Genomic DNA, 18,276 nt, shown 5'->3' with positions numbered 1-18,276 from the left:
CAGGAGTTGGTACAGCTCAAGGATTAAAACCAAAGGTCTTATCTTGATGTTCAAGGCCTTGCTTCTGTCTCCCAGACCACCTTTCTAGCCCTCTATCTCATAACTCCCCATACACTGCAGCCAAACTCTTCCCCACCCTCTGATGGCCTCACTCACTCTTGCTTAAGCTGTTCTGCTGCCTGGAATACCCTTGCCTTCAGTTTCTTGTTAAAAATCTTCAGTTCTTTCAGAATCCATTTTGAGTACCACCTCTTCCTTGCCGCTGCCAGGCACTGACGTCTAAAGCTGAGCAGAAGTGCCAGGAGATGGCAAAGCTGTTTGTGTTCCTGCCTTCTTCTAAGCTTGAGATCCTAGCAGACTGGGGTCAGGTATCAAATATCCCAGCATCCCCATTAGGCCTTCCATCCAGTGGATGGCCCTTAGAGTCATTTCCAGTTACCATTCCCAAGAGGGTTCTTATTTGCTTTGATTTCCAAAACCAGAACAGCGGTTTAGTAAATGACTATTTAGGCAAGTACGAGGGAACCCACCTTCCCACCCAGCTTTCTTCTGTGATTTGATTCATGAGGCCTCTTATAAACTGTGACTTTAGGAAAGACACTTAACCTCTCTGAGTCTCTATTCTTATCTATAAAAATAGGACATTACTAAGCTTGTTGTGAGACTAAAGAAAATCAATTATAAAGCCTCTAACCCAGTAGGTGTTCAATAAATAATAGTTCCCCAAGGAGCACTGGATCAATCCAAAGTGGCAATGGGGAGGGGAAAAAAATGAATTGGAACACAAAATATAGAGGAAATAAACACAACAGGGATCACAATTAATACAAATGGGTTAAATTCACCTATTAAGTGAGTCTTAGATTAGGTTAAAAAAGATTGTTCACGGGCGGGCGGGTGGCTCAGGTGGTTGGAACACCATGCTCCTAATGCCGAGGTCGCTGGTTGATTCCCACATGGGCCAGTGAGCTGCGCCCTCTACAGCTAAGATTGTGAACAACAGCTCTCCCTGGAGCAGGGCTGCAGTGAGCAGCTGGAGGTTGGCGTGAGCTGGCGTGGGCTACTGTGTGCCGCCATGAGCGGCCAGTGGCCAGCGTGAGTGGCTGGCAGCTGGCAAGAGCTGCCATGAGCTGCCAACTGACTGCCTCAGGCGGGGAGCACAAGGCTCATACTACCAGCCAGGGAGCTGTGTCCTACAACTAGACTGAGAAACAACGGCTTGAACTGGAGTTGGAAGGGGAGGCGGAAGAAGGGGGAAAGGAAAAAAAAAGATTATTTACAAGACACACTTGAGAAAATAAGAATTCTCTTCACTTTACCCATCCTTCCAAGCCCAAGAGTTTCCTGCAGCCGTTATCACCGCACACTGTAGACAACCCCTTTTTCCATCAGCATACAACTATGAATATACATTGTTGGCAGTGTATTATCTATATAATAAAGGCTCAGAAGGTCTTTTAGGCACCAAAATTTTTATTTACCTACCTTCCTGCTCTCTTTTAACATTATAAGCATCATATAAACATTTTAAACCAAATCTTTTTGACCCAGGGTTGTGATGGGAACCATCATGTTTCAAAGTGGTGACAGATCTATGCCTGCTTTTAAGATTCTCTGGCCCCTGTCAGCCTCTGGCTGTCACTTCTCTTATCCTTCCTTGGCTGTCCCCTAATACTATATTCTATAACCCCTGTAAAATAGGGACTGAAAGTACCAACTCATTTCTGAGGTTTCAGAGAATGCCCAGCACTAAGCCAGGATCTCAGGAACATTCAAACACCAACAGTTCCCCCTCCCATTGATGTAGCTCCTTCTCATCTATCATGGACTGAGGAACCAGTGAACGTGTAAACCAAGAACATGAGTATAACATCCACAGGCCAGTGAGGGCATAGATGGTACAGTGCATGGGCTTTGTGAACACCACTGCCAACTTCCAGCCTAAGGAAGGACTGAGTTAGCAGTTCCGAACGCCCTGAGCCCATGGTTCCCTATAGGTGCTGCCATGTAACTCCACTATGACCAGGGCTTGAGGAGGGGGCTTCTCAATCCCCTCTGCCACACTTGAACAGTATGAGAGATGCAGCGAAGACCAAAGACTAAGTGACCAGCCCTAGGGAGTCGATGGGGGACATTGACAAACCATTCTCAAAGTTGGTACCATCTGCTCTTGGGGAGGAGAAATGGGACCTGGGCAAGGACAGCAGCTGGAGGGCAAAAAAGGACAGGCCTGGTTCTCAATAGCGGTAGTGATCTGGCTTGAAGGGGCCATCACGGGGCATGCCCAAATACTGGGCCTGCTTCTCAGTCAGCTTGGTCAGCTTCACATTCAGCTTGCTCAGGTGGGCTTCAGCTACTGCTTCGTCCAGCTGGGGAGAAACACAGGCAGACCTGGAATCAGTGCCATGCTCTGGGACCCCTTACACGCATCCGGCTGCCCACAGAGGCAAGAACTGTTCTGTTGGGGTGTATGTGTTGCATGTTATCTCATTCTATCCTCACAGTCCCCAGCTCCCCTTCCATACTCCATTCTCCTCTCCAAGTAGCCCTGGTGAGACCATCAATTACATTTCCTTCCTCACCCTCCACCAACCCAAGTAGCTAACTAAAGTGCTTCTTTAGAATTTATTTAGGAACAGGACAAATATTCCATGACAGAGTCTCTGCCACGCCACTGGGATTCACAAACAGGAGGTTATCAGTCTCAGCTTTCCAGTGGCAAGTCTATTTGACTAGTGAAGTGAACATAGAGAAAAAAGAGCCAAGAGACAGAGAAAGACAGAGCTTTAATAATGAATCCCTGGATCTTAAGACTCCTCCATTATACAGCCAGTAGAGTTCCTTTTTAGATTAAACTGGTTGTGGTTGTTTTAAAATGTATCCTTAAATTCTTTGTCTAGAAATTCATATACTCCTTCCTTCAAGAGGTGGAGTCTAATTCCCTTTGAATGACTTACTTCTAATGAACAGAATAAAGCAGATGTGATGGTGTGTGACATGGAGACTAGATCTTGAAAGACACTGCAGCTACCAGTGTACTCCCCCTGGATCACTCACTCTGGGTCAAGGTCAGCTGCCATCTCATGAGGACACTTACAATAGCTCTATGGAGATATCCACATGGCAAGGAAGCGAGACCTCCTGCCAACAGTGATGTGAAGTAGACCTTCCAGCCCCAGTCTAGCCTTCAGATGACTGTAGCCCTGGCTAACATCTTGCCTGCAATCTCATGAAGGATCTTGAGTCAGAACCACCCGGCTAAGGTGCTCTCAAATTCCTAACCCACAGAAACAATAAATGTTTATTGTTTTTAGCCAGTAAATTTAGGGGTTAAATTTTTATATAGCAACAGATACCAAACCACACACCCATAGCCTGTAAGGTGCAACACTCAGTGTGTTAATGGCATCATCTCATTCCAAGGCCAGACTCCTGCAGCCCATAGGCTGCATTCAGCTTACAGACATATCCCAGTTGAACTACCTGGTTATTTTTAAAATAACGAGTCATCCATATTTAAAAATTGAATATTTCATACATACATCTTGATATCTGGCTTCTCTTGAAATGTCAGGAGTCCAATGGGCCCAGGTTCCCAGTTGGTGACAGGCAGCTAACCCCTTCATCAGTTGGGGCATGTGCTCTTCAGTCAGTTCCCACCCGGCCCAGTTCATTCATTTACCTGCCCAGTCCTGGTGGGTATGTGGGTTGGTGACCCCTGATCTAAGGAAATCCTCACAATCCTTAAAGGAGGTACTATTACCATTATTTTACAGATGAGGAAATGGAGGCACAGAGAAGTTAAGTACCTTGCCCGGTTACATAGCCTCTAAGTGGTAAGGGTAAGATTCAAACCCGGGTGTGTCTCAGTACAAAGCCCATGTTCTTCTCACCACCCAGCCCTGCTACTCTGGGAGTAATTTCCTTCTATAGGTCTGAGTTTCCTCCTCTATTAAATGGAGAGAATGATTTCTGACCTGTGGAAGACCCTGTGAAGGTCTCTCAGAGGACAGAGAGGTGAGTACTTTATGAACTCTGGCAAGCCCCATGTGGGGAGCCCAGAGTTGGACACATAAACCTTGGCTTGGGGTAGACGTGGGAACCCACCTTCTTGGGCAGGAAGTGGACCCCAACGGGGTACTTGTCTGGATGGGTCCACAGTTCAATCTGTGCCAGCACCTGGTTGGTGAAGGAGTTGCTCATCACGAAGCTGGGGTGGCCCATGGCACAGCCCAGGTTGACCAGACGGCCCTCAGCCAACAGGATGATGCGACGTCCGTTCTTCAGCCAGTAGCGGTCCACCTGCACGTGCGCAGAGCAGCGGTGAAGGGTGGCAGGGCAATGCTCCCAATGTGCACCCCTGCCTCTTCCTACCTACCCTCTTGTCCAGCAGGCCTCCCTGCCTCCAGCAGTACCTGTGAAAGGCCTAGACTGCCCTGGAACAACCTCCAGCACAGGGCTTGGCACACACAATTCATAATAGCCAGTATTTATCAAGCACCTCTGAGCTGCAGACCTCACAGATCTGCTGTGAGAATTTAATGAGCTGATGCATGTAAACCACCTAACACATGGCTTGGCACACACTAGGTACTCAGTAAGTACCAGCTATTATTATTATTATTATTGCCACATGCCCTGGGCTAAGAGTATACATACCAATACATATATAAAGCCATATATATAACTATATGCATATTATACATATAATTAATATCAACCCTAAGATTTAAGTACTACTATTATCCCCATTTCACAGATTAAAAAAACTGAAGTTTGAAGGGTTAAGTCAGTTGTCCAGAGCCACACACTAAGAAATGGCTGCAGTTTGAGCCCAGATAGTCTGAGGACATGTTTTCAGTCACCATGCTTGGTAAAAGCTGAATGCAGTGGCGCCTGACCTTGGCTGCACAGCAATCATCTTGGGACCTTAAAAAACAGAGATGCTTTGGCCTCCTCCGAGACGGATTTAAGTGGCCCTGACACCAGGTCCTCTTCCTCCCCATCCTGCTGCCCAGGTTGCCAGAGCCTCCTCTGCTCTCCCTTGGTGGCCAGCCCATGATTGTGTCCCCCTCAGCCCTCCGTCTGCCCACCCTGCTGGAAGGGCTGGGGTATCTCACCTGGGGCTTGATGTTCACCTTCTCCACAGCGTTCTCATTCAACCACTTGACATCAAGCTCTACATCAAAGTGTCCAATGTTACACACGATGGCGTCATCCTTCATCTGCTCAAAGTGCCTGTGGGGAGCCCAAACCCACGGGAAACCATCAGGGACAAAGAGCAGGCCCAAGCCTACCCTAGGACCCCCTACCTGGCACCTACCGGCCGAGGATGATGTCAACACAGCCCGTGGTAGTGACAAAGATGTTGCCCTCTTGACAGGCCTCGTCCATAGTGGTCACCTCATAGCCTGTAGAGATAGCCATGAGTCATCCAGGGTAGCCTCGCCCCTCCTCTGGCCTCAGTGGCTGACAGCCAACCCGTGCCCTCTCATACCCTCCATGGCGGCCTGCAGTGCATTGATGGGGTCAATCTCGGTGATGATGACTCGGGCCCCAAAACCCCTCAGGGCCTGGGCACAGCCCTTGCCCACGTCGCCATAGCCTGCTACCACCGCCACCTTGCCCGCAATCATCACGTCTGTGGCCCGCTTGATGCCATCTATGAGGGACTCCCGGCAGCCATAGAGGTTGTCAAACTTGCTCTGAAAGAAGAGGGGAGGACCGGCTCGGTGGCTCAGGCAGTTGGAGCACCATGCTCCTAACACCGAAGGCTGCCAGTTCAATTCCCACATGGGGTAGTGAGCTGCGCTTTCTACCCCTAAGATTGTGAACAACGGCTCTCCCTGGAGCTGGGCTGCTGTGAGCAGCCAGAGGTTGGCATGAGCTGCCGTGTGCTGCTGCGGGCTGCCATGTGCTACCGTGTGCTGCCGTGATTGGCCGGCATCCAGCATGAGTGGCCGGCAGCCGGCGAGAGCTGCCGTGAGCTGCCTACTGACGACCGACTGCCTCAGCAGGGGTAGCTCAAGGCTCATAATACCAGCATGGGCCAGGGAGCTGTGTCCTACACAACCAGACTAAGAAACAACAGCTTGAACCGGAGGGGGGTGGTAGGGGAGGTGGAAGGAGGAAGATGAAAGAAGATGGGGTCAGGGGACAATGGGGGCAGGCAAGGCCCTGGGGCCTCAGAACCACACTCAGCATCTTGACCTGGTGGGCCTTCGGCTGATAACCTCCTATGACTTCTCCCCACCAGCTGATATCCTCATATGCGTCTCCCCTTTATCAGTCCCAAGACCTTCCTCCTAGCCTTTCTCTGATGGTCCAGAAGGCTTCTCAATTACTAGGAGAGATTGCCCAGTCAACAAATCTGTTTCATTTTAAAGCATTTCGTGCCCAGCTCTGAGGCTCACTATTTAATTCTTCCCCTCTTTAATGCACTAATTACCCTCAGGAGGCACTCAATGAGGGCTTCATATCCCTCGCCTGCGACTTTCCCAGGGGCCCCTCTTCACGGCCCTATTCCTGAGCTACATGGGAGCCAGTAGCTGGAGCTGACACTGTACAATGGGCTCACCTTGGTTACAGAGTCATTGACATTGATGGCTGGCACTTTCAGGACTCCACTGGCCATCATCTTATATAGGTTGTGGACTCCTGTCGTGGTCTCCTCGGAGATTCCTCGGATGCCTAAACATGAGGGGTGGGGATGACTTCAGGCCAGGAAGGAGCTGCTCAAGGGATTGGCGGGGGGGGGGTGGGGGGGGGGGGAATATTCTGGGATGAAGCCCCAAGAGCCTATACCTGAACTCACCCAAATTCTTCATCTTTCTCCCCTAAAGCCACTCCTCTTTCTGGGTTCCCATAGGTGACTGGTACCATAGTCTCCAGACCAGCATGAGGGAGGAGTCACCGCCACCACCAGGCCTAGTGACTCTTACTTCCCAACCACTCCCATACTCTCCGCTCCCACTGGCACTGCCCTAGTCCCTGCCACCATCATCTCTCACCTGATCTCCCAGCCTTAACCCATCCGCTACACAGCAGTCATTTTTAATATGTGTAATTTCAGAGAAATCTTTTCAAAACCCTCCAATTACTTCCCTTTGCTCTCATGGTCAAGCCAATTCTTTTATCTTGGTGTATTAAGTCCACACACATCTGGCCTTCAATAAAGCACCAGCCACATCCTGTAATACTTCCCCCCGTGATAGAAGCTGCCATGCTGGCTTCCTTTTGTTTCCTAAAGCCATCTTTCCTACCTTAGGGCCTTTGCACTCACAGTCTCTCTTTCTCCAACTTCCCTCTCTGCCCTGTTTTTAACAAAGCCAACTCATTCCTAGCCCTGGCTACGCTTGCTCTCGGACTGTCATGTCAGCCAGGCCTCCCCCCGGCCACCCTAGCCCGACACCACCGAAAGTCAGAAGGCCAGGCACTAGCACACCTGCAGGAGCCTGCCATCCTCCATCTTCCACAGAATCTGCTACTTGACACGCTGGGAATCCTGCCAGGCCTGATGCTTACACATGGACAAGCAGGCCCGTTCTAGACCTCCAGTACCCAGCCTACCCACCTGCTTTACTCACCCGATAGCAGCTGTGGGTACTTGGTGTGGACAAGGTTGGTGAGGTCCCCGCCGTCATCCAGAATCATGTTGAGGGGCCCTTCCTTGAAGTACAGTGTCTGCTCAATGCACCACAGGTATTCCTCATCTGTTTCACCCTTCCAGGCGTACACTGGAGGGTGAGTGACACATCAGGGCCTGCCCTTCCCACTGGCACCTGCTTCAGGGAACTACCTGGGCAGAGCCAATACTATCTCCTTCCTAATTCTCATGCCCAGTCACCTCCAGCACTTCTGAGGACTCAGCAGGGAAAAGAACACAACCTAGAGCCAGAGAGATCTGGGTTCAAAATCTGGCTCTGCATTCGCCCGCTGTTGACTGGGCAAATCACTTCACTTTCCTGAGCCTCAGTTTCCTCTTCTATAAATGGGGCTCACAATAGTGTGGATTAATGAGACGGAGGCCAGGTATAATCTCCCAAATATAGGTAACTGGAAATAATTATTTACTTTCCTACTCCCTTCTGTTTGGGCTCCAAGGACTGGGCATCAACCCATAGTGACCAGGCTCCCACCCGCAATGCCTACTGCTGCAGGGGCAAGAAACCTCACTCAGGCAGGACCCATAAGGCAAGATCTAAGGTTGGTTCTGCACTGAAAGGACTTGAGGTCCCAGTAGTCTCTGTGGGGGATGGCATCTGGACAAAAAATTACTAAAAGCAGCTACAATGTATGGAGCACTTCCTCTTTGCCACACATTACTGCCAGTCCAGGCTCCTCCCATCATATGGTATGACTGGGACATGTGTGGGGCTCTCATGAACCTGTGAGTAAAGGACCAAGCAGAGCAGGCTGCGCCGCCCCCTAACTGGGGCAGACTATGGTCTTGAAAACAAGGCCTTTCCCAGAAAAGGGCCACGAAATCCAACCAAGGCTGAGGAGTGCGAGACCAGCCTATCCAGCCCTGGGCAGTCTATGGAGGGGTCCTCCCAATCCTTTTCCCTCCACCTGAGGCTGGTTAGAATGACTCACGAATGTCCTACTTGATCATCATCAGAACTAACCACTCCCCTCCACAGGCCCAGGAAGACATATGCTGGTTCCTCCAGCAGCTTATTCAAGTCCTTCCCTTTTAGTCCTGGACCTTCCCCAGCTCCCTAGACCATCATGCCCCAGGCAATGGACCTCTGGAGCTCTTTTTCTGCCCAGCATCCCTCACCAATTCTTTTGGAAACAGACTCATATCCTTTCTATAAGGAACTTCCCCTCCTCTACACCATGTGGTTCCCAATCATGAGCCCACCCTTCCTGATCACATGACTTGAGGTGGGCCAATAAGAACCTCCCACAGGATTTTAGATGACAGTGGGACAAAACAGCCCTTTCCTATAGGTCACTAGGTTGCTTGGATTGTGTGGCCAGGACTTCTCTCCCCTGCTGCGGGGAAGCCTGTCCCTATAGGAGTCAGTGAAGCAAACAGGGAGAAGCAAAGCTCTTTCATGCATTCCTACATCCCCCAGCAGCAAGCAGGTCTCACCTGGAATGCCGGCCTTGGCAATGGCAGCTGCTGCATGGTCCTGTGTGGAGAAGATGTTGCAGCTGGACCACTGTACCTGGAAGAGCCAGCAAGACAGGGCTGCAGTCACACATAGCTCAGAAATATGAGCGTCACAGGGATAAGGAAACACCCTGGAGCTAAGGGTGAGAGGCTCCGGATCTAGGCCCAGCAGGCTCTTTGACCATAGGCTGAGGGCCCTGGTGAGTGAATGGAAGCCAGAGCAGACACAAGACCCAACTTATGTTTTAAAATATCACTCTGGTGCTTGTGGAGGAGAAAATGCTCCAACAAGGAAGCAAGGAGACAAGCGAAAAAGCTGTTGGAAGAGTCTGGACCAGAAATTCAACAGTAGCAGTGAAAGTGATGATGAGTATATGTTGAAGGCTGGGCTGATGGGATTTGCTGCAGGATTAGTTACTGGAGTGAGAAAGAAGAGTCAGGGATGACCCCAGGTTCTTGAACTGAAAACGTGGAAGGCTGGAGTTTACATTTGCTTGTGTGGGAATGAGGCAGGATAGATAGCCTAGGAAATTGACAACCCCTCCAGGGTACAACAGGTCCCTCAGTGGTTACACAAGTAACAAGTGCCTATGTCCAACACCTGCAGCTGGAGAAAAACAAGAACCAGTTTCATCCAGCAAGGCTAACACTTGTGGCAGGGGAACTGACCTTTAGTTCATTTTAATGTCATTTGCATTGAGGTTATTAGGACTCCCGTCAGGTATCTGATGCTAGACAGTTCCCAAAGAACCACAGACCACATACGAGTAAGGAAGGGGAAAAAAGTAGAAAAGGGAGGGTCCCACCCAGGGGTAAGAGGTGAACAACATTAATGGGAATTCCCTGCCCTGGAAGGAATAAAAAGCCGATGTGACTTCCTTGGCACCACTCATCTGAATTTGCCTGCACTTTCCTCTTAAGTGTGTACTTTCATTTTTCAATAAATCACTTTTTCTTTTCTGCATCTGTCTCAATCTTGAATTCTTTGTTGTGTGGAGACAAGAACTTGTGGTCACCATTGCTCTGGGTTGAGTCCTCTCTTGGACATCCCATGAGCCTCTGATGACAGAAAGTTGGGGGGGGGGTAAGAAATTACAAGTTTGTTTGGACCTGTTGAGGTTGATATGTCTATTAGATTTCCAAATGGAGATGACACATCAGCTGCTGGATATACAAGTCTGGAGTTCCAGGGAGAAGTCCAGGTTAGTACATATATCTATCTGGAAGTCATCACCATATATACAGTATTTAAAGCCATAAAATCAGATCACCAGGAGTATGAATGTTGAAAGAAAGAAGAGGTCCAAGGACTGAGCCCTGGTGTAATGTTGGTTTTGGCTGCTCTGCCCTGTCTTTTTTTTTCAATTTTTTTTTTAAAGTGTGTTTTTCCAGGACCCATCAGCTCCAAGTTGAGTAATTGTTTTAGTCTAGTTGTGGAGGGTGCAGCTCACAATGGCCCATGTGGGGATCGAACCTGCAACCTTGTTGTTAAGAGCACCATGCTCTAACCAACTGAGCTAACTAGCCACCCACCGCCCTGTCATCTTGGAAAAACATCTCGCTGAGAGACAGCCGGAGAGGTTAGAAAAGCTGCCAATCACTGGTACACATGACCCCGGCTGAACCAATCAGAGCATGCCATCCTTCTGGCGGCCATGATTGGCCCAGGGTAGGCATATGACCCTGAGTGGGCCAATCACAGCCAGACCTTCAATGAGTCAGCAGGACACTGGGGTTGAGCTTTTCCTACCAGAGTGCGTCAGTCAAAAGGATATGAATTGAGTCAAAAGGATATGAATTGAGTGCTGTCAGACGCTATCTTCCCAGTCAGAAAGAAAATAGACACAGAGGGCAATGGCACTGTGACAAGGCTGGAGCCCCAGCTGGGCCTGAGGGGGCACCAAACTGATTTCCCCACCCCACATGGAACAGCTGCAGGCCTCACCTTAGCACCCAGGGCGATGAGGGTCTCAATGAGGACAGCTGTCTCAATGGTCATGTGCAGGCAGCCGGCGATGCGGGCGCCCTTCAGTGGCTTGGAGGCCGAGTACATCTCCCGCATGCGCATCAGACCCGGCATCTCGTTCTCCGCGATGTCCAGGGCCTTGCGTCCCCAGGAGGCCAGACTGATGTCAGCTGCAGGGGCAGGAAGGATGAGAGTTCCGTGAGCGGCCTCATCCCATTAACCAGGCAGCATCACTGCTCGTCACTCATCCAATTGTGGACTGGAAACACTAAGCTGAGCAATCTGGCCACTGCACTTTGTCACTCATTCAATAAGATTTATGGAGCTGGGACAGTCAAAAAGAAAGTCATGGTCTCTGCCTAACCACAGCTTATAGCCTTGTGGGAGAACACATTTAATCAAAGAATCACACAGGCACATGAAAATTACAAGACAGGTAAGTGCCCCCCCTGAAAAATAGCTATCAGCCTATATATACTCATGTTTCCCACTACCCTTTCTGCTGCCTCCTACTAACCTCATTCATTCCCTAAACATTTTAGCCCTTTGCTCTCCATCTTCCAAGTCATCACCCTTGGTGACTTCAGTACTCATAAATGATGTCATTTAACACATTCGATGCAGTACAGTTCCTTGATCTCCTTAAAAACATGAAAATGCTTCTTTCCCACTCCTGATGTTTCTTTCCACATGGAGGGAACTCATCTGTGTAATCAACACTCTTGGCCTCTCTCTGCCCCAGAGGAAGTGACTTGTCTGATTAGTAAACTTGGGAGGAATAAACTGGGTATGCTCAATTCAGCTCTCCTTTTGCAAGCAAGTAGCAGCCAGCCTGCAGGGCCTAGAGACCTATCTAGGCCCACCTTGCCTGGAAGCATGGAAAATCTGAATTTTGGGGTTCAGTTAGCAGGATCACTGGATTTCAACACTAATGTACATCCTCTGTCTTCAATGTTATTAGTAATTAAAGTTACATTTTGGCCTCTATCTGCCACTGCAAATGTCTCAAATTTGTCCAAATTCTCAGGTAGTTAGAAAGGGTACTATTATGAGCTCTCTCACTATTCTCAATACTCTTCTCTCTAATAATCTCACCCTCCCTACCCCGCTGCTACACAAGCCCATGGCCAAGGTCAGTCCCTACGTCAATGTTTGCAAACTTCCCTGATAAGAGTCATCTGGCGTGTGTGTAAATCTCCCCTGGATAATCACATTCAATAGGTGTAGGATGGGGCCTGGGACTCCTGGTGATTTTTATTTTTAAGGAACCTTAGATCGTGCCAATCACCCAAGTGGGTGGTGGGTGGGCAGAGAATTTAGTAACAACGAATAATAAAACTAAGTCAGTCTGCTTTCTACTGTACAATTCAGAGACGAAATATTCCTCTCATGGGAAGGACTATTCCTACATTGCCTCAACACACACACTCTCCCCCTACCATCACCACCCCCTCGCCCACCTTGGCAGGCCATCACTGATGATGCTCTCCCTTGGAAACACTGGTTTCAAGCACCCAACTCTGGCCATGTCCCATCTTGCCAATCCTCCTCCTCTAGAGCCCCAACTCTAATAAAGCTGCAGCCAGGCAGGTCAGAACCTCTAATGCATTAATCCTACCGAGTTTCACTCTCACTGAACCACCTTCATGTTCTCAACTTCTTCCTTCCACAGTTTAAGATTCCACTGTTTCTTCTACCCTCTGTCCTCTGAGAACTTCTTGGCAAACTCCCACCCTGGTTAAACTCAATGCGCCACTGCACCCAAGCCATTGAGTCCAGCATGAGGAAAATCTCATTTATTAAGACACAAATCTAAAGTGACAGTACAGCAATCCTATTACATTTTCTTACTAAATGTACTCGCCTTTCTACTCTCTCCAAGCCTCTAACACCTTTCCTTATCAGCTGACAACCTCACTTCACAATTCATTGAGAAGAATTAAGAACTATGTCACTTTTCCTCCATGGAATCCACTAGTCCTCATCTGTAGCTATAGACTGACATTCTTTTGTTACGATAGATGAGCTGTGTCTGCTATGAGGGGCCTGATCCCGTATCCTCTCAATTCCCTGAGGACTTCACTGTCCCACTGAAACTGCTCTTCTCCAGGTCTCTGAAGACCAGCCTGATCCACGTATCTAATAGTCAATTATCTATGTTCCTGTTTCTCCCTGCAGCACCGATCTCACTAATTACTACTCCCTCCTTCGCAAACCCTTTCTTTGCTAGGCTTCTATGCCTGTCCTGTGGTTTCCTCCTGCCTTCTTGGCTTCTCTTCCTACAACTAACTGGTTAGAAGCCCTCAGGGCTCCATTATCTCTTTTTCTTTAAATACCTTCTCGAGGGCAATGACTCCTACATGTCTATCTCCAGCCCAATTTCTCCCCTGAACATGAGACTCATATAATCCAACTGCCTACTGAGCATCTCCACAAAGATGACCAGTTGGATCTATTACGTGTCAAATTTGAACCCTCATGACTCCTTACCCTCCTCTCAAACTTGTTACTCTGCAATCTTCCCATTTTAGGAAATGAAATACCATTTGACCAGCTGCTCCAGCCAAAACTTTCTTTTTTTTTTTATTAGTTTCAGATGTACAAAACAATGTAATAGACATTTATACACCTCACAACGATAACCCTCTCCCCTAATCTACTATCCGTCTGACATCGTATATCGCTGTTACAGTTCCACTGACTCTATTCCTTATGCTGTACTCCACATCCTGTGACTATATATATACATATATATATACATATATATATAAATATAGTTGACATTCAGTATTATTCAGCTTCAGGTGTACAGTGCAGTGGTCAGGCATCTACACCATCCCTGAGGTGGTCTCCCTAATGAGACAAGTGTCCATCGGATACCTTATAAAATCTTTACATTACGATTATATTCCCCAAACTGTCTTTCATAGCCCCATGGCAATCTTAGGGTTACTGATTGTGTTTTTTAATCCCCTCACCTTCTCCCACATCCCCACCCCCTCCCATCTAGCAACCCTGTTTTTCCTCTAAATTCTGAGACTCTCTGGTTAGTTTGTTCATTTATTCTATTCTTTAGCTTCCACACATAAGTGAGATCATATGGTATTTCTTTCTCCGTCTGACTTATTTCACGTAGCATAATGTTCTCTAGGTCCATCCATATTGTTGCAAATAATAAGATTTCATTTTTCTTTATGGCCGAGTAATATTCATTGTATAAATGTACCAGTTTCTTAATCCAGTCATCTACCAATGGGCCTTTTGGTTCCAAAAACTTTGATTCCTCTTTTCCCCTTTCACCCTATTCCAATCAACACAGCATATTGTTGGCTCAAAGTCTCAAATATGTATATAAGCAATCCAATCGCATCTCACCACCTTGGATCACTGGTCTCTGCTTCCATATATTATTCTCCCCACAGAAGCCAGAGGAAGAAACTTAAGTTATATCACCTCCATTCTTCTGTTAAAGTAAAAAACAAACCTCCAATGACTTCCCCTTACCCGGGAATAAAATCCTAACTCCTCACATGGCCTTAGGACCCTACCCAAGTGACTGCCCACCTTTCTTCCCCCACCTCTTCACCTTCTTCTCCCCCTCACTAGCTGCTCAGCCACTCCGACCTCCTTATAGTCTATCCTTACTGTCTCCAGAGGAGCTGTTTCCATTCCCACCTCAGGGCTTTCACACAAGCAGTTCTCTTAGCCGGGATGGCTTCTCCCCAACCACTTGAAACAGACCTGGCAAGCAGTAGGTGCTCAACAAAAGCCTACAAACGGGAAAGAACTTGCTGGAAGTATGCACTCAGGTGACTCTAGTAGAGGGAGTAAGATAAACAGGATTTTATTCCCATCGAAGTGGGAAGCCTACAGAGTTTTAAGTGGAGTATCATGACAAGTTTGTCTTTTGAAAAGACCCCTTTGGTTGCTGCATGTATCTTTGCAGCAAGAGACCCAGGAGACCTGTGAGGAGGGTGAGTAGAACTGGGAGAGTGGCCGTGGAGATAGAGAAGTGGGCAGATCTCACTTATAAAATGGAGACAACAATACTACATCATCAGTATGCATGTCTCTCTCACCCTGATCCTTGGGTCACCTTTGTATGTCCGGTGCCCAGCAGGGCCTGGCAGAGAAGGGGCCAGCAAATGTCTACTGACCATATCTGTTGTTAGGACTGAAGAAGAGAAGGTCCGTGAAAGGGGCTGACACAAGACAGGGGTAGCAGAAAAGAAACACACCTGAACCTAGTCCAACTCCCAGCATTTACCAATGAGGAAAAGGCCCAGAGAGCTGTTTGCCCCGGGTTCCACAGCCAGTCAATGGCAGAGGTGGGACTCGTGGTCAGGAGGGGCCTTCTCAAGGCTCCTGAGGGGCCCGGCAGTAGTGGACAATGGGTTCTGCCCTGTCCTGCTAAGCTCCACCCCCTGCCCCGCCACCAGTCCCTCTAGCTAAAAATAACTCTACTGCCCATATGACAGCTGTGCCAGCCCCAGAGTTTTCCGTGGGTCCCTCAACTCCAAGGACACAGGAGGGTCTGGCACTCCAAGCTCTGGGGTTTTTGGTCCCATGGGAGCCGAGGACTTGAAGAAGTTGTAGGAACACCAGTGCCAGGACGAGCCAAGAGGAAGAGCAAGACCCTTTCTTAACTTCAGTTTCTTCATCTGTAATGTGGGACTGATCACCCCTAATCTTGCTATGAGTCCTGAGGATTAAAGATGCCATATGGGCAAGGTCTGGCATAGCACACCCTCCCTGATGGGGGCTTCCTTCCTCCAACCCTACCCAGCTAAGCCCCCCCACTTCCAAATGCAGCCTCCCACACAACCCAATGCCCTCCCCCGCCCCCCTCCCCCCAATCTCTCCAGAGTATGACAAGCCTCTATTCCAACTCTGCACTAATGTGACCTTGACTTAGCCATTCTGGGCTTCAATTTCATCATTCACAAAATTAGGGTTTCCAGGCGGGAATTCCCACCCATTCTCAGGAATGTTTTTCGCTTTCCCGATCCCGAATCCCGAGAAAAGTTGGTTGGGAAATCGGGAAAATCGGCTCCTTGAACCCAGTAATACCCACAATAGGAAGTAAACGTACAACTCACAATGTATCTCTTAGACATTTTTCCTATTTATCGCTAGGGTTTCCGGGCGGAAATTTCCACCTGTTCTCGGGAATTTTTTTCGTTTTTCCATTCCCGAATCCCGAGAAAAGTTGGTTGGGAAATCGGGGAAATCAGCTCCTTGAACCCAGGTGGTTGGTAGTATCTACCATCACTTTGTGGAAACAATTCATTATGGAGAACAGAAAACAGTTTATATCTCCGGATTCAGGAATGGGAAAGCAAAAAAAATTCCTGAGAATTGGCGGGAATTCCCGCCTGAAAACCCTACATAAAATGGAGACAACAGTCTACGCTGGCCACCACTTCATAAGCTACTATTGATAAACTACTACAGTTGACCCTTGAACAACATGGGGGTTGGGGCGATGAACCTCGCACCGTCAAAAATCGGCATATGACTTTTGACTCCCCAAAACTTCAGTCATCCCTCAGTATCTGTGAGGATTGGTTCCAGGACCCCCACCCCCTGCGGATACCAAAATCCATGGATGCTCAAGTTCCTCATATAAAATGGCATAGACGATGCATACCGTCAGCCCTCTGCATTGGGATTCAACCAACCACGGATGGAAAATACCATGGACATGAAACTTGGGAACAGGAAGGGCCAACTGCATTTATTGAAGAAAAGCCACATAAAATGGACCCACACAGTTCAAACCCTTGTTGTTCTAAGGTCAACTGTATTTCCACAGAATCTCTCTGCAAGTCACTACCTATTAGAGCCTCAACTTCTTCCTCTGTGTAGTATAACGGGATAAAGTCTACCTCTGAAGATTAGTCTGTAAATACATGCAAATCACCAGGTACACAAGTGTTCCATAAATATGGATGCCTTTCTCCAGATTTAATGGTGTCTTGAATTTACTTTAAAAGCTGCTAGACAGACTGAACGGGTTTTTGCTGAAAGTTCATTAAGGTTATTCCAAGTGTTCACTTATACACAGTAATGAAAAGGTACACTCAGAGGCCTACAGGATCTGGGTTCATATCCTACTCCACTGCCTCCCAACTGTAAGATCGGGGGCAAGTTACCCTCACTTCTTGCGTCTCAGCATACTCATGGTAAAATGAGAAATAGTCCCTACCCTAAAAAGCCGTGAGAATAAAATGAATTAATCTAGAATAAAAGTTGAAGATGGTGTCTATCCCACAGTAAATGCCCAATAAACGTAAACTGTATGTCAGCTTCAACTCATAAGACATCAGGAGGGATTTTTCTTAACCACTCCATAATTTTTTCGAGATTCTCTGCACTACTGTCCCTGTTGGCCACCCAGGCGGGTGAGGTTGGCCAGAGGTTGAGAAACGAGCCCAAAGTCCCCTGTGGAGTGTACTAGCGCCAGACTCGGGCTCACTCTCCAGGCCTCTCCTCACACACACCCTTCGGGGGCTTCAGTGCCCGAAGCTTCCCCGTAGGAGGCCCAGAAAGGGATGGGCACTTGTCCGGGACCACCCAGTGGCCAAGGGACCAGTCCAGGTCCTGGAGGGAGAATCCGGACCCCATAGTGTAAGCCCCGGCAGGTGTCAGCGGTCCCAGGCCGCGGACAGGTACGCACTCCCTCCCTAGCCAGAGCTCAGCGCAGTGCACGCTGCAGCAGCGGGCCTTGCGGGGCACGCCGGGATTCGTAGTCCCCGGCAGCCTCCGACAACCCGCTCACCGGGAGCAAGAACTCCAACTTCCATGCGGCCTCGCGCGGCCAGGATCGCGCCAAACCAGCGATTCAAGGGGTCCTGAGCGCCCTGCGTCTGCCCCGCGTCCGCCGCCTGGACAGGCTCCCAGCGGACGCGGAGCCGATGCGGCCCGCTGCACGTCCTGGGACTCACCGACTTTGTAGGGTAGTTTGTCAGACATGCTGGCGGCGCTTCCGCACGAAGTGATGGACACGAGCGAAGGGGGCCGGGCCTCGGACTGGTGACAGGAACCGGACGGGCAGCACCGGGAAGGGATCTGCGAGTGGCGCCGGCGCCTTTAAATATCTTGCTCTTGCTTGCATATTCATGAGTCCCGCTGGGGCTGAGCCGTCTGGGCGGGGCCCAACGCACAAGGGCGGGACCAGAGCGAACTT

General features: G+C 48.9%; 1 protein-coding gene across 1 annotated transcript; it reads right to left on the bottom strand.

The window, feature by feature from the left end:
• Positions 1-1,453: 1,453 nt before the first annotated feature.
• Positions 1,454-18,192, bottom strand: AHCY (adenosylhomocysteinase). The gene is made up of 10 exons (XM_019733765.3): positions 18,035-18,192; positions 11,067-11,257; positions 9,101-9,176; positions 7,587-7,736; positions 6,578-6,690; positions 5,498-5,705; positions 5,324-5,411; positions 5,121-5,238; positions 4,108-4,302; positions 1,454-2,369 (listed from the first exon to the last, which is right to left on the bottom strand). The coding sequence occupies exons 1-10, from the start codon at positions 18,060-18,062 to the stop codon at positions 2,238-2,240; spliced, it is 1,299 nt and encodes a 432-aa protein (XP_019589324.1). The 5' UTR covers positions 18,063-18,192; the 3' UTR covers positions 1,454-2,237.
• Positions 18,193-18,276: the final 84 nt, after the last annotated feature.

Source organism: Rhinolophus sinicus, chromosome 13 (assembly GCF_057876585.1).
Source record: "Rhinolophus sinicus isolate RSI-liver-muscle chromosome 13, RSI-T2T, whole genome shotgun sequence".
Lineage (NCBI taxonomy): Eukaryota > Metazoa > Chordata > Mammalia > Chiroptera > Rhinolophidae > Rhinolophus > Rhinolophus sinicus.
The sequence above is the reverse complement of the archived record's forward strand: the minus strand, read 5'-3'. Positions and strand labels throughout refer to the sequence as shown.

What these genes read in the sequence shown, in the direction of transcription:
- AHCY (XM_019733765.3), bottom strand. Translation starts at nt 18,062, where the DNA reads ATGTCTGACAAACTACCCTACAAAGTCG. An exon ending in TCAATGACTCTGTAACCAAG is followed by an intron (nt 5,706 to 6,577) that starts GTGAGCCCATTG and finishes CTCTTCTTTCAG; the next exon opens with AGCAAGTTTGACAACCTCTA. An exon ending in TCCACTTCCTGCCCAAGAAG is followed by an intron (nt 2,370 to 4,107) that starts GTGGGTTCCCAC and finishes GTTTCTCCCCAG; the next exon opens with CTGGACGAAGCAGTAGCTGA.